This window comes from Bubalus kerabau, chromosome 6, assembly GCF_029407905.1.
Source record: "Bubalus kerabau isolate K-KA32 ecotype Philippines breed swamp buffalo chromosome 6, PCC_UOA_SB_1v2, whole genome shotgun sequence".
NCBI classification, from domain to species: Eukaryota; Metazoa; Chordata; class Mammalia; order Artiodactyla; family Bovidae; genus Bubalus; species Bubalus kerabau.
Genome location: NC_073629.1, coordinates 35,271,762 through 35,288,285, shown reverse-complemented (window position 1 = coordinate 35,288,285; position 16,524 = coordinate 35,271,762). Strand labels below are relative to the sequence as shown.

The 16,524-nt window shown below is 35.7% G+C and overlaps 1 protein-coding gene across 12 annotated transcripts in view; it reads right to left on the bottom strand.

The window, feature by feature from the left end:
• Positions 1–16,524, bottom strand: part of WDR47 (WD repeat domain 47) — an 88,542-nt gene that overhangs the window by 29,323 nt on the left and 42,695 nt on the right. For 8 of the 12 annotated variants that reach the window (XM_055584874.1, XM_055584878.1, XM_055584879.1 and 5 more), the window contains 4 exons: positions 9,542–9,708; positions 7,325–7,408; positions 3,334–3,439; positions 969–1,771 (listed from right to left, as the gene is read on the bottom strand). In XM_055584874.1, the coding sequence (XP_055440849.1) occupies positions 969–1,771; positions 3,334–3,439; positions 7,325–7,408; positions 9,542–9,708 (1,160 nt within the window). Of the gene's footprint in view, positions 1–968; positions 1,772–3,333; positions 3,440–7,324; positions 7,409–9,541; positions 9,709–14,735; positions 14,796–16,524 lie in introns of those variants that run through there. The other 4 variants (XM_055584876.1, XM_055584875.1, XM_055584872.1 and 1 more) reach the window with 2 other exon arrangements.

Here is a 16,524-nt window from a genome sequence, read left to right as displayed (position 1 = left end):
GTAATTCTTAAGCCTTAACTAAATATCTCCTCTTGTTTTAATTAGAAACAGAAATTCCAAGTCCAGTGCTTCTTCCTCAATACAGAATGCTGTCAACTATCCTATGTGAATAGCAAAAGTTCTCATTTTTATGCTCTTTTAATAAATTTATTGCAGTCAATAGTAATGATTTGTAGTATCAACTCTGAGAATAGGAAACCAGCCATGTGTCCCAATGGGATTCCTGGAAAACTGAGACAGGAAGTTTCTTAAGCCTTGATATAAAGAACTGCTAATCAGGAAATTATTATTTCATGCCAGATTTGAAAGAAAAACTGAGTGGTGGTTTTAACACTTAAATTCCTTATGTGTGTGTATAAATAAATATACATATATATAAAGAATTACTAAAGATAACTGGAAATAACCAGAGATTTTTATATATATACATGTTCAATACAGTAGTATTTACAGGAAACTATCTACTCTCCTACAATAAGGAATTAGGTAAAACTATGATACAGTCATACAAAGGAATAATGCACATACCCTTGATCACTGACCTCAATAAATGTTTAAGAATATGGGAACAATTCATGATCTATCAAGCGAGAAAAAGCAAATTGTATGAAAATATATATAGCACGTTCCCAATTTTTAAAAACGTATTCATAGGAAAAACACTGGTCATCTAAGTGTGAGATTGCGTGGGATTTTAATTCTCTTACTGATAATCTTCCATATTTCCAAAATTTCTTAATATGTATTCACTGCCTTTATAACCAGCAAAATGATAATACAGGACATAAAAATAAAGATTTTCCTAGATAATATTAATTATCAAAAATTTTAAAACTCCTTACAAATAAAGTTTTAAAGACTAACTTTCAACTAAAGAGACTTGAACATTTAGAAAACACACACACACACCCCAATTAGATTATCTCACACTTATGGAGCTCTACCAATTTTTATAAGCAAATACTTACCGTTCAGGGGATTCTTCATAAATACTGTGACATTCTGTATTCTCAAGCATGAGACTTCTGCTGAGGTTTTGTACTCCTGGATAATGGAAGTTAGCAAAGGAGTGTGACATTGGAGAAGTTTTGTTGCCAAGGTCTGAGATTCTCTTATCGTGACTGGTCAGTCCACAAGTGAGGCCATCTAAAGCAGGATTCAGAGAGCGGGTCATATAGGCATCAGCTGATTGAGGCCTTCTCATTGGAGATGATGGATAGGGAGAAAGTTTGCTGATAAGAGGTGTCAAAAGATCAGCATATGCAGCTTTTGTGGGTTTTAGAAGTTTGTCAACATGAATATTAAGCATTTTCTGTTCAAAAGCACAAGAGAAGACCGAAGATGGGAGATTCTGGAGCCATGACAATAAACTCAGATCCAAATCATCACACCCATTACCACATAAGAGGTCAATTCCAAGTAGTACTTCACTTTCTGTAATTTCTTCTCCTGTTGCTTTACTTTGACAAAATTCTACACAGCATTCATAAAGTAGGCCCTTCATTACAAGCTGAAATAAACGATTGTTACTTGCTTTAAAACCAGCCTCACTTAGCTTCCTATCAGCAGGGATGAATTCTGCAACCATGATACAAGCCTCTTCAAAGCAGTGAACTCGTGCAGTGCTGGGATTCCAGTCCTTAAATTCAGCATGATTGGTCAAACGAGGCAAAGTCAAAAGCAAACAGAGCTTGCTGTAGTCATCTTTAGAAGGACAGTACTCTTCCAGGGCATGTAAACATTGCACAGCTTCTTGCATGGTAAATTCCAGCTGTAAAAAAAAAACAAGTGCTATAAAGAGAGATCCTATGAGATATGAAAACAATGAAAGTATTTTACTCAAAAATACTTTATAAACGTTCACAAACTGTTCAATTGCAAAGGGATACACTAGTGTCAAAGAATACTCATATAATGGTGGGCTATATAACAACTTTCAAGTGAAGAATCAAAATGTTTTCTACTACTAAAATAAAGATTTTAAAATTTGGTTATTAGCATATTAAAATTTTACTTAGAAAAAAGTAAGGTAATTCAGACTTAATACTATCATTTTCAATGCATAATTTTTAAGACTAAGGATAATTAAGTTTTCAAGCAATGAAACTGAAGCATGCCAACATTCAACTGTTTACTATATCCTGCCATCACTCCAGCCTTCTGAAAAAGCAAAAGAGCCATTCTCAAACTTGCCTTAGGACAAATGTGTGTGGGAAAGAAAGCAAATCAAGAAAAGGTAACATCTACAGTTCACTTTTACAAAAATGGTGCAGATAGAACAAAAGGAAGCTTAGCTAAAAGACAAAGTAATTTGTACAGTGAATATTATCTTAGGATCATAAGCTTTCAGTGATGTAAAGAACTTCAGAAATTGTATAGCACAGCTTCTATATCTTACCTGTGGGAAAAGGTAGGGTGCAGATTTAGCCTAAGTAATCCAGTTGATTAGTGACAAAGACAGAATGAAAATTCTTATTTGACTCATTCATATTCCAGTGTTCTTTCCACTATTTTTTTTTTTTTTTTGGTCATGCCATTTGGCATGTGGAAGCTTAGTTCCCTGACCAGGGGTCAAACCCAAATACTCTGCAGTGGAAGTGCTGAGTCTTAACTATTAGACTACCAGGGAAGTACCTCTTTCTACCTTTTAAACATCATTACCTGACAAGCATTTCTCTACTATTTCAATGATTACTTACTAGCACTTAATAAAAGTTTCTTTGGTTTTGGATGCAACAATACTAATATTAAAACTTTAAAAGTAACTCTCTAACCAAAAAGAATTTAATATCATTAAATCTAAATTGTCATTAAAAAATAAACATTCTATTAAGAAACACCTCTGGGGAATTCCCTGGCTGTCAGCGGTTAGGGCTCTGCGCTTTCACTGCCAAGGGCCTGGGTTCAACCTCTAGCTGGGAAACTAAGATCGTACAAGTTGTACTGCACAGCCGAAAAATAAAGGGTTTAAAAAAAAAAAAACAACACCTCTGGATCAAAGAAAATACTGAAAAGACACAAATAAGAGGTAAACATAATTCACTTCTGGGATAAGAAAAGAAGCAATGATATACTCATCAAGTCAAACATCTTCGGCTATCTAGATCACCTTAAACAAGAGGGGCATGCACTCTCCAACCAAACGGCTATTCGTGTGTATCATCTTTGCCTAAATCACAGAACAAATCCAGAAGCACTACAGATTGAAAGTACTACACCCGTAAAACAACACATCTTGCCCCACCACCACTCATAAAAACTTTAACTCATGACACTAATCTTTTGTTTTAGTGAATAGAATACTTATGACTGAAACAAGACTATGGCGCAAACCTTCAGGAATAAAAATCTTACATGCTGGGGCTCATCTTCTGCTGACATTGCATTGTTAACACATAAAGCTTCTAAAAACTTCTGCTTCAGGATAATATAACGAAACCTGTGAAAAATAAAATATGAAACTTTAAAATGATTAAAAGCTGAATTATAGCACAGGCTATAGTCCATGGGGTTGCAAAGAGTCGGACACGACTGAGTGACTAACACTTTCACTGCCTTTCACTATAGCAATGTCAATGATTAGAAATGAAACTCAAGCTCCTAAAGCAAAATAGGCCAAGTTTTTCTTATAGGATCAATTATTCCCTTTTAAAAAAGACTTAAAAAATTAATTTCCCAATGTCTCATAAATCAAATGTATTTACTAGTTATTGTAAGTACCTTTGCTTTCAGAAAATTCTTAAAAATATCTTATAAGGCTAATCACACTGAAGCTGTGTGTGTGTGTTGTGTTTAATCACTCATAAGCCACAATTAAAAGATAGAAAATAATCAGAATTTAATACTCAAAGGAAGGGTTTTTATTTGAAATATTATTTCTAAGCAAACAATCAAGTTTTTATGGAAGATGTCAAAACTCATCTAACATGAAATCAAAACATTTTATATTCCAAATATTTTATTTCCCAAAATATGTCTTTTCTTTTCAAACATGAGAAAAGTCTTATAAAAATGGAGATGAAAGGGTAGAATGAAATGAATAAAACTGCTAAAAAGCCATAAAGTAACTGTAGATTTAAAACTTTTTAAAAGGTATTTTTCAGAGAGGGGAAAAGGAGAGTCTACTTGACTTGTCTATGAATCAAAAAATGTTGAGTGCCTTAAGCACTTTAAAGAAAAGTGTTTCTAAGGGCTGAAAGAAAATAATAATGAACCTTCACAGTCATTCTTCCAACCATTGTTATAACAGCAAATATAAACATTTGTTTTGCCAATAAAACAAAATCCCTGCCTTTAAAAAGAAGGGCATCTAATGACAGCAACTCATCCAATGCACATTAACAGATGACTGGATAAAGAAGTTGTGTGTGTGTATATACACACACGCAATGAACTATTACTCAGCCATAAAAAAGAATGAAATAATGCCATTTGCAGCAACACAGATGGACCTAGAGATTGTCACACTGACTGAAGTAAGTCAAAGAAGACCAAGTATCACATGATATCACTTATAAGTGAAATCTTAAAGAATGGTACAAATGAACTTATTTAAAAAACAGAAACAGAGTTACAGATGTAGAAAACAATCTTAATCATAACAGTGGGAAAAAGGGAAGAGGGATAAAGTAGGAGATTGGGATTGACATATACACTACTATATATAGAACAGATAACTAATAAGGACCTACTGTTTAGCACAGAGAACTCTACTCAATATTCTGTAATGACTCACACAGGACAAGAATCTAAAAAAGAATGGACATATGTATATGTATAACTGAATCACTCTGCTGTGTACCTGAAACTAACACAACATCGTAAACCAACTATACTCCAATAAATATTTTAAAAAAAGAAGTCATATAAGGAAGCGGAAAACAAAAAATATTGCCATCTGCAAAAACATGGATGGACCTAGAGAATATTGTGCTTACCGAAATAAGTCAAAGAAAGACAAATACTATATGATAACATTTATATGTGGAATCTAAAAAATAACATAAATGAATATACATATATACACAAAACAGACTCACAGTCATAGACAACAAAATTGTGGTTATTGAAGTTGGTGGCAGGGGATAAATTAGGGGTATGAGGTTAACAGATGCAAACTACTATCCATAAAACAGATAAGCAACAAAGATTAACTGTATAGCACAGAGTCTGCAAAAATACTGAATCATTATGCTATATACCTGAAACTAACACAGTATTATAAATCAACTATACTTCAATTTAAAAAAACAAAAAGAAGAGAATCATCTAATAAATTTCATGGAATATGTATAGGATTCAGCAAGGTTCTGGGTTTCCCAGGTAGCTCAGCAGTAAAGAATCTGCCTGTAATACAAGACCTGGGTTCAACCCTAGGTCGGGAAGATCCCCTGGAGAAGGAAATGGCAACCCACTGCAGTATTTGCTTGGAGAATTCCACGGACAAAGGAGCCTGGAGGGCTATAGTCCATGGGGTCTCAAAGAGTTGGACACGACTGAGTAACTAACACAGAGAAAGATTTTGAAGGAGTATGAAACCAAGTCTACAAGAAATGGTGAGGGTCTTACAAGAACTGACTCTTGGAAGATGATCAAGCATGTGCTATGTAAAGGCAGAAGATGATGTAAGAAACAGTATTCCAGGTAAATAAACAATGTACAAAAGCAAAGAAGTATCAAATAGCATGAATTATGGAGAATCAGAAACTAACATGAAGTTTCACTTCTGATAATGGTGGAGTAATTTGTATTTGGCTAACTTTTCTGCAAATAACAATTAAACCCTAGTTAAAACCCAAAAATTATTTGAAAGCACCAAAGGAAAAAAAAAAAAAAGGCTAGCACAACTAGAGGGAAGTCAATACATGAAAAACGGGAACTTTAGGGAGTGAGATTCAAGGGTATAGGGCCTTCCAGTTGAGGTACTCCCCAATCCACATAGCGTGAGCTAAAACTCAAGCAGAAAGCTGCAGTTTTACAGATTTTTGAGAAGTCAGAAAAAGGTCTGGTATGCCAGAACAGCTGAAAAGTGGCAGAGAGGGTAGGAGGATCCAAAACAAGAGGAAACCACAATGAAAAATATATCAAAATCTACTGTATAAACTGTGCCTAAAACCTTGGCCATACCTAAAACTGAAGATGCACGAGAGACGCCAAACAGCCCAGCAAAAGAAACAGACTGAAGGTTAAATAACTGAGCAGAGATTTCAACTGATGTCTGTTAGGTGAGGGACAGACTTTGCATTCTGAGTATAACAAAGTATACTCCCTGTATGAACAAAAATCAATAATTTTCTAAAGAAGATAACGGAAATCCAGAGTTTCAACAATGAATCCACAATGTGCAGAATGTATTTTAAAAAATGATGAGACATGTGAAAAAAAGAGTGACTTACAGTTAAGAGAAAAGGCAGTCAGTAGAAACTGAGCCTGACATAACCCAGAAGCTGGAATTAGCAAATAAGAACTATTAGTGAACAGTTACTAAAAATAAGTTCAAGGACTTTATTGGGAAATATAGTCACAATGAACAAACAGGAATATCTCAGCAGAAAAATTATAAATAAAAGTAAATTCTGCAACCAAAAAGTACAATATTTGAAATGAAAAATTCACTGTTTATGAGCAGGTTACTAACTGAAGGAAGTGTCAATAAATGTTGAGGGTAAATCAAGACTAAAGAATACACAGAAAAAATGTTTTTAAAAAAGGAACAAAGCTTCAAAACTGTGGAACAATATCAATCTAATACTATACAATTAGAAGGAGAAGAGAAAGGAGCAGAAGAAATTTTTGAAGAAATAACTGCCCAAAACTTCTCAAATTTGATGAAAGACATAAACTTAAATCCAAAAACCTCAGTAAACCTCATGCAGGAAAAGTACAAGTAAATCACACTTAGGCACAATCAAACTGCTGAAAACCAATGACAAGGAGAAAATCTTGAAGGCAGCTAGTAGAAGAAGAAAAAAAGAAACATTATATACAAGAGAATTAAAAATAACTCTTTGTCAGAAATAATGGAGGTCAGGAAACAATGGAATGACATCTCTAAAATCTTTGTAGTATTATGAAGAAACAACTGCTTCAGATAGGCCCTTGTGATGTTTTATATATAGGCACCGTTGACTAATTTTATATATCAGATAGTAAACTAATTGAAGTACATGCAAGCTGTCCTCTAGAAATGCTCCAACTCAATGGGACTGAGGGTACTATGTGCTAGGAAAGCTAATAGTCTTGTTTTTAAATTTTTGTTTATTGCTTTGTCTTGCTACACTTCTACCAACTATAAGATACCAGAAAGCTTCATATGAAATCTTACCTTTTTTTGTCAAATTTTTCCATACATTCTAGAGGCTGAATGAACTGAAGAACTTCATCCCATTGGCCATCAAGGATTAGTTGCCTATATAAAGAAAAATCCATGCCTGCTATCAAATTTGTGTTACACTCGTTAAAAGCAGAATAGATGACAAGATAGCATTAGAACATCACAAAGCAGGTAATAAGATTAATATTGTACTTGATTCCTCAACCACTATAATAAAATTAACTTTTCCCATTAATTATTTGTAACAACATATGCTATTTGAGAACAATCTCTGAACCTGCACCCACTCCTCATTCTAAAATGTGTTTTTCTTCCACCTATGTAAAAACACTGAACTAAATCGAAAAGTTTATTTATTTCCCCACTAATCTTACAGTTTAAAGTTATTCTGTATTATTTAGGGGCCAGTGTGTAGGTATGTCCCAGTCTCCCTAAGTCAGTGGGTCTCAACTTGGGGCAGCTTTGCCCCCTGGAGACATCTGGCACTGTGTTGGGCCATTTTTGGTTGTCACAACTGGGGTGTGACCAGCATTTACAGGGTATGGGTCAGAGGAATTGCTAAATATCCTACATCCTGCGATGCACAGGACAACTCCCACACTCACACAACAAGATGTTAACAGTACTAAGGCTGAAAAACTGCTCTAAATGTGACTTCAACATCTTGGAGGCATCTAACTAAATTTAATATATACTAAAGTTTATATTCTGAGAATGAAAACAGTAATGAATAATACCAGGTTTCTCTGACTTAAGTGGTCTATGGGAACTTCCAAAAGTTATAAGGCTTTTAGATTACTGTTCTTTCTTAAAAGTTATTTCCCTACTTACGCATTTTTAGAACAGAAAATTTAAAAAGGAAGAAACAAGCAAGAAGATCTACATAAGATTGTCAACTTTTAAAATTCTACAAAGAATGAATAGTAATAAAAAGCAATCACAATATATAACATAATCATTTTATAAGGGACATTTTAACATTTAAAAAGTAGGAAGGATATAATTTCAAAGGTGAGCCCTTTAAGATGAATACATTAGAAGAATACATTTAATTTAATGAAAAATTTACTATTCTTTAACTCTTTGCATTTCACCTTAGACCAGTAAAACTTCACCACAAACCAAAGGGTTTCTGCAGAGGGATATCAGAGAGCCACTACTAAATTCCAGGAATAGCAATGCTTGAAAGACAAAGCCCAAAGAATACTGCCTTAGTATTGGTTCCTGCTACACATTTCATTGACTAAGCTCCCTAGGGCTCAGTGACATTCATAATATTAAATACAGGGAAGTGCAATGAATTTAAATAAACTTTCCTGATATAATAAAGCTTTTTAAAAAGTTCCTTCTTCATGAGTTAGAAACACTTCATTTTCATTTCACAAAATGCTACATATCCAAGAATCTGTACTCCCTGTCAAGGACATTTGGTACCATATAAGCACAGAAGACATTTCTGTCTGGAAATTTGGGTTTTTCTTTTTCCATCCAATTCAAGGAAGGATATATTTAGCTTTCCATTTTGGCAAACATGTTAACTCCCTTTGCTCTGCAATTCCATCTCCAAGAAACTTGTTCTAAGGAAATAATCCAAGATACAGAAAAAGTCATATGTATGAAAGATGCTCAGTAGAGCATTTAAGAAAACCTGGAAACAATTTAATTGTCTAAAAATGGGGAAATTATTAGGAAATTAAGTAAACTGAACAATTTAAAAGCAAAAATTTATAATCACACAGAGAATTCTTATAATGTTAATGGATAAAGCAGGATACAAATTATAAATGCAAAACAAAATTGCTGGGTTTTTAATATGCATCAAAAACTATGTGTGGATGTTGAGGTGATTTTTCTTATTTCTCTATATTTTCTACAAAGAATATATTTATATTAGTATGCTTTATTTCTACAGCTACAAGGATATTTCAGAAATATTTTAAGCTTACAGTCTCTGATTTCTTAATCGGTTACATGATGCCACAACCATAATAGAGTTGTGACTCTTTTTAATGAATCTTTGGATCTTACTCCTGAAAATATTCTACAGAAAACTTTATTTTGTAAATTCTCATTATAAAAATAAACATTAAAAAATTATACTTACTTTTCATGATTATAAAGACCTACCTATATTGTACCTATTATCTTATTAATACTTAACATTTCCTGGAATGAGCTACAAACCTTACAGTGATAATGAAATCGTACCTCAGGAAAAGCATATCATCAGAAAACAGGCCATTTATGACTCCACTTTCCTTCTCAAGGGCCAACATACTAATATGGAGCTTCTTTGAATTCAAGAAGTCTAAGATTAGCTTAATGATTTCGACCTCTTTTACATTCACTGTTTCTTCAGCCGTCATGTCGATAGCCTAAATATTAAACAAAATAAAAACAAAAATTAGTTCTACTGTTTTATTTCTAAGCATTATTAACTACATGGAGACTACACATAACAAGTTTCTTGGAAATAATTAGTACAGGTATTCAAAGTGAAATTAATGTAATATTTGTCAAAACCAAGTCATTCTTTGAGGTATGATATAGGTATAGCTACTATTTTTTTTAAGTGTTTATCTTCGAGAGATATACATTGGAATTACAGATTGATATGAAGTCTGAGATTTGCTTCAAAATAATACAAAAGGCACATGGCAGGAAGTAAAGAAAAAATAATAATCATGACTATTAAAGTAGGGTAATAGGTAAATGGAGGTTCATAATATTTGCTATGATCTGAACATTAGTGTCTTCCCAAAATTCATATGTTAAGTGATGGTATTAGGAGGAAAGACCTTTGGGAGGTGATTAGGTAATGAGGACAAAGCCCTCATGATTAGGATTAGTGCCCTTGTAAAAGACACCCCAGTTTTCCTGGTGGTCCAGTGGTTAAGACTCCACACTTCTACTGCAATGGGCAACCAGTAGTTCCTAGTTGGGGAACTAAAATCCTGCATTGCCTCTCGGCATGGCCAAATAAAAATGAAAAATTAAATTTAAAAAAATAATAATAATTAAAAAGTAAAAGAGACCCCAGAAAGCTAGCTTAACCCTCTCTCTTAGGAGAATACAACATGACTCCTAAGGAGAATACAACATGACTCCTAACAGTCTGCAACTAGCAAGAGGGCTCTCACAGAACCTAACCATGCTAGCACCCTTATCTCTGACTCCCAGCATCTAGAATTGTGAGCACTAAATTTCTTCTATATATAGATCACCGAGTGTATGGTATCCTGTTACAGCACCTCAGATGAACTAAGATAATATTATTCTGTCTACTCATACATATGTGTAAAATTTGCAATAAAGAATATTTTTAAAGTCACAAATATCCAAACCATGTTTAGCTATGTCCTATATACTCATTCAATAAGCACTGGCTATCTTTTCTTTGTGATATACACTGTCCTGTACTCACTCTGTCCTTAAGAAGTTTACAGAATGTAGCAGCAACATGTAAATGTTGTACTCTATACTTTGGAATCAAATAAAACAAGGCTGATTGAAACGTGCAACTTTAAGTAATATTGGTACTATCAACATAAACATCAGTGATATTTCAGTTCTTTCAAATCCCTTCTCTTACCTGTTAAGTCTGCAGTGATACAACTGAGCTCACAAAGAACTAAGAGGAATTCTGAAGAGCATTAGGTCAACATTCTCATTTTAAAGATGAGACCACACAACTTAAATGCCCTAAGTTGTTGCAGTTTTCAAAAGTCCAGGCTCAGAGCAATACAAAAGAATAGCAAGCTAAGGAGACTGGTTGCAAACAAACGTGATCAGATAAAACAGCATCTTTCCCACAGGACCAATTATCTTTAATCAAATGCACAGAAATATAAATATATACATGTATGCATACAGGTTTATTTTTTTCAATGTGTTTACTATTTTGACAATTTATTTCTTCAAAATGAGAATTAATTACAATCATGTGGCAGACTAGAATGCTCATCAGATTAGTGTATTTTTTCTCTTAGGTGGAAGAAGGCACTAAACAAAGGACAGAGCACGGGAAAGTAATTATGACTCAAATAGGTAATGACATCAGACTAAGCTAATCTCATACATCCATCTCCACAATAAGGACATGCCTACCTCAGGAAACAGACAAATCACAAATTCTCCCCCAACAGGCCAATCACCCAACTCCTCATGCTTTGGGTTTCCCTTTGCTGTCTTCTGAGCTGACTACCCTTCTGTTCATAGACTTTGTTCAAAAGATGTTGTACGATAAAATTAATGATACTTCCATTCAATAAATTCTGATCATATTTCACAATTGTCTCTGAGATTACTCCTAGAGCACACTGATTTTAGCATTCCCCAAATCTTCAGATAGTTCTTACTAGAAAAGAATTGTTGTTGTTTAGTCACTAAGTCATGCCCAACTCTTTGCAACCCCATGAAGCTTGCCAGGCTCCTCTGTCCATGCGATTTCCCAGGCAAGAATACTGGAGTGAGTTGCCATTTCCTCCTCCAAGGGATCTTCCTGACCCAGGGATCAAACCCACGTCTCCTGCTTTGGCAGGAGAATTCTTTACCAATGAGCCACTGCTAATTTAACTCCCAGAAAAATAACTGTAAAGCTGCCTCAAAAGTTCTTAGAGGGCACTTCATTTAAATCACCATATACCAATTACACAACCTAACACAGAATTGAGACCATAACTTTCTAACATTCAATACACACTATGATATTAAATAGTTTATAGGCCTCATATTATGCAACATTCAGTTTAATACTAAGTAACTCTGGAGTTATTATACTATGAATCTATGGCAACAGTCCCACTTAAATTTAAATCATAACCACAAGTTTCACACTGCCATCATTTCTGATCAGTCAATAAAGCCTAAGAGAAGTAGTATATTCCAACAATACATATTTTACAATGATTTTATACTTAGATTTTGAATAGATGCAAAAAATATATCTTAATTAACCGGAATTATTCAGGGTTTTAAAAAATTAATTTAAAACATAAGTTTTAATTCTATACTGTAGAATTCCCAGTAGAAAAGTATACTTTAATCATCCAACCCAGAATTTTAACTCTTATAAACTTTACTGTTGCTAGATGCTGCTGCTAGATATAAAACATAGGTACATAATGACTATATTTTAGAATTATTCTTTTTGAACACACCCTCTGTTACTGCAGCATTTGTAGAAGCTCCCAAAATCCTAGCTGTATATATTTTTAAAGATAACATATAAAAGCATAATCCATCAACATTTTTTAATCTCCTTAAACTATTAGTCACTACAAAGCTAAGATTTTCCTCTAATTCAGAGAAGTAGAATTCAGTAATAAATGCCTCTTCCTCTTCCCTCAGGGAGACTATAAATCAGTAAGATTCTACTAGCTTCAGTTCAGTTCAGTTCAGTCGCTCAGTCGTGTCCGACTCTTTGCAACCCCATAAATCGCAGCACGCCAGGCCTCCCTGTCCATCACCAACTGCCGGAGTTCACTCAGACTCATGTCCATTGAGTCGGTGATGCCATCCAGCTATCTCATCCTCTGTCATCCCCTTTTCCTCCTGCCCCCAATCCCTCCCAACATCAGAGTCTTTTCCAATGAGTCAACTCTTCACATGAGGTGGCCAAAGTACTGGAGTTTCAGCTTTAGCATCATTCTTTCCAAAGAAATCCCAGGGCTGATCTCCTTCAGAATGGACTGGTTGGATCTCCTTGCAGTCCAAGGGACTCTCATGAGTCTTCTCCAACAACACAGTTCAAAAGCATCAATTCTTCAGCGCTCAGCCTTCTTCACAGTCCAACTCTCACATCCATACATGACCACAGGAAAAACCATAGCCTTGACTAGAAGGGCCTTTGTTGGCAAAGTAATGTCTCTGCTTTTGAATATGCTATCTAGGTTGGTCATAACTTTCCTTCCAAGGAGTAAGCGTCTTTTAATTTCATGGCTGCAGTCACCATCTGCAGTGATTTTGGAGCCCAAAATAATAAAGTCTGACACTGTTTCCACTGTTTCCCCATCTATTTGCTATGAAGTGATGGGACCGGATGCCATGACCTTCGTTTTCTGAATGTTGAGCTTTAAGCCAACTTTTTCACTCTCCACTTTCACTTTCATCAAGAGGCTTTTTAGTTCCTCTTCACTTTCTGCCATAAGGATGGTGTCATCTGCATATCCGGAGAAGGCAATGGCACCCCACTCTAGTACTCTCACCTGGAAAATCCCATGGACGGAGGAGCCTGATAGGCTGCAGTCCATGAAGTTGCTAAGAGTCGGACATGACTGAGCGACTTCACTTTCGCTTTTCACTTTGATGCACTGGAGAAGGAAATGGCAACCCACTCCAGTGTTCTTGCCTGGAGAATCCCAGGGACGGCGGAGCCTGGTGGGCTGCCGTCTCTGGGGTCGCACAGAGTCGGACACGAGTGACGCGACTTGGCGGCAGCAGCAGAAGCAGCATCTGCATATCTGAGGTTATTGATATTTCTCCCGGCAATCTTGATTCTAGCTTGTGCTTCTTCCAGTCCAGCGTTTCTCATGATGTACTCCGCATAGAAGTTAAATAAGCAGGCTGACAATATACAGCCTTGATGTACTCCTTTTCCTATTTGGAACCAGTCTGTTGTTCCATGACCAGTTCTAACTGTTGCTTCCTGACCTGCATACAGGTTTCTCAAGAGGCAGGTCAGGTGGTCTGGTATTCCCATCTCTTTCAGAATTTTCCACAGTTTATTGTGATCCACACAGTCTAAGGCTTTGGTATAGTCAATAAAGCAGAAATAGATGTTTTTCTGGAACTCTCTTGCTTTTTCCATGATCCAGCAGATGTTGGCAATTTGATCCCTGGTTCCTCTGCCTTTTCTAAAACCAGCTTGAACATCTGAAAGTTCACGGTTCATGTATTGCTGAAGCCTGGCTTGGAGAATTTTGAGCATTACTTTACTAGTATGTGAGATGAGTGCAATTGTGCGGTAGTTTGAGCATTCTTTGGCATTGCCTTTCTTTGGGATTGGAATGAAAACTGACCTTTTCCAGTCCTGTGGCCACTGCTGAGCTTAGGAACCACTAAAATTATTTTTAATGTGACAGACAGTACATAAATGTTCATAATTATTACTTGAATTAATTTAAGATGCAAAAAAAAAAAAAATCAATGAAGAAACGTCTCTTAAAAAGTACAGAGTAGCAGAGCAGCAATCAAGACACAGACAGAGAACAGACTTGTAGACACAGCAGGGGAAGGAGAGGCTGGGCAAACTGAGAGGACAGCATGGAGACATATACATTACTGCATGTGAAACAGATAGCAAGTGGGAATCTGCTGTTTAATACAGGGAGCTCAACCTAGAGGGATGGCATAAGGTGGGAGATGGGAGCAGGGGGCTCTGGAGGGAGGGGCCTATGTATACCTGTGGCTGATTCATGTTGATATATGGCAAAGGCCAACACCATATTGTAGAGCAATTATCCTACAAGGAAAAAAAAGTAGAGTAGATGATTTTGTTTGCAACTCTTCTAAAAGCCATTCAATGGCTATCATCAAAAAAATCCACAAACAACAAATGCTGGAGAGGGTGTAGAGAGAAGGGAACCCTCCTACACTGTTGGTGGGAATGTAAATTGGCATAGCCATTATCAGTTCAGTCCAGTTCAGTCACTCAGTCGTGTCCGACTCTTTGAGACCCCATGGACTGCAGCACACCAAGCTTCCCTGTCCATCACCAACTCCCGAAGCTTACACAGACTCGTGTCCATCGAGTCGGTGATGCTTACACAAACTCACGTCCATCGAGTCGACTATGGAGAACAGTATTGACGGCCCTTAAAAAACTAAAAATAGAGCTATCATATGACCCTATATCTGGAGAAAAACATGATCCAAAAGGATGCACCCCAATGTTCATTGCAGCACTGCTTACAATAGCCAAGACATGGAAGCAACCTAAATGTCCATCGACAGAGAAATGGACAAAGAAGATGTACATACATGCAAAGAAATAATATTCAGCTGTTAAAAAGAATGAAATAAGGCCATTTGCAGCAACACGGATGGACCCAGAGAGTGTTATACTGAGTGAAGTCAGTCAGACAGACAAAGAGAAATATTGTATGACATCCCTTATACCTGGAATCTAAAAAGAAATGATACAAATGAACTTACTTACAAGACAGAAAGAGACTCACAGACTTAGAAAACAAGCTATGGTCGCCAGGGGGAAGAGATAGTTAGGGAGTCGGGGAAGGTCATGTACACACTGCTATATTAAAAATGGATAACCAACAAGGACCTATAGTATAGTACATGGAACTTGACCCAACGTTATGTGCCAGGATGGCACATGGGAGGCGGGTCTGGGGGAGGATGGGTACATGTACATGTATGGCTGAGTCCCTTCACTGTTCACCTGAAACTACCACAACATTGTTAATTAGTTATACTCTAACACAAAAGAAAAAGTTTGGAAAAAAAAAAGATACACATTTAAAATAAGTACTTGAAATACATGTTTAATCTACTTATTAGAAAAATTAATAAATAAAATGAAACCCATTCAAGGGAATTCCCTGGAGGCCCAGTGGTTAGGCATCCATGCTTTCACTACCGATGATCCAGGTCTGATCCCCAGTCAGGGAATTAAGATCCCATGGCGGGGCCAAAAAAAAAGTCATTCTAAAGGATAAAGCTCCAGCCCTTCAACCTATTCAGCCAAATCAGCCTTGATAACATCTTGGGTACATATGCCAGCCCATGTACATGCGTGCTCACCAAGCAGAATTTATAATATATAGGGCCAACAATAAAGTGTATTCCACCGAAAACAGAAAAAAAATTGGGGTAGGGAGGATCAGATTGTTTCAATATTTTCATACTAAAAGATTTGCTATTAAAAAACAAACCACAAAACATGAACTCTATGAATTTTCCTCTAAGAAATAAATGTTTACTTATATTCAATAATGAAGTAAGGAAAAAAGAGTTTTTTTAAAAAAGTAAATATATCTGGAAATGAGCTAGACGGAGGTCAGTATTTTAGTACTAAGATACAATTAACATCTACAGAAACTAAATTCCAGATGGGGTCTCTATATGGACTCCTGCTGATAACTATCTAAGTGAATCAAGATTAAAAGAATGTATTAGAGGGAAAAAATAAAATTATTTTTAGAAATCTAAGATTAAAGGTAAAATGTTAGCAA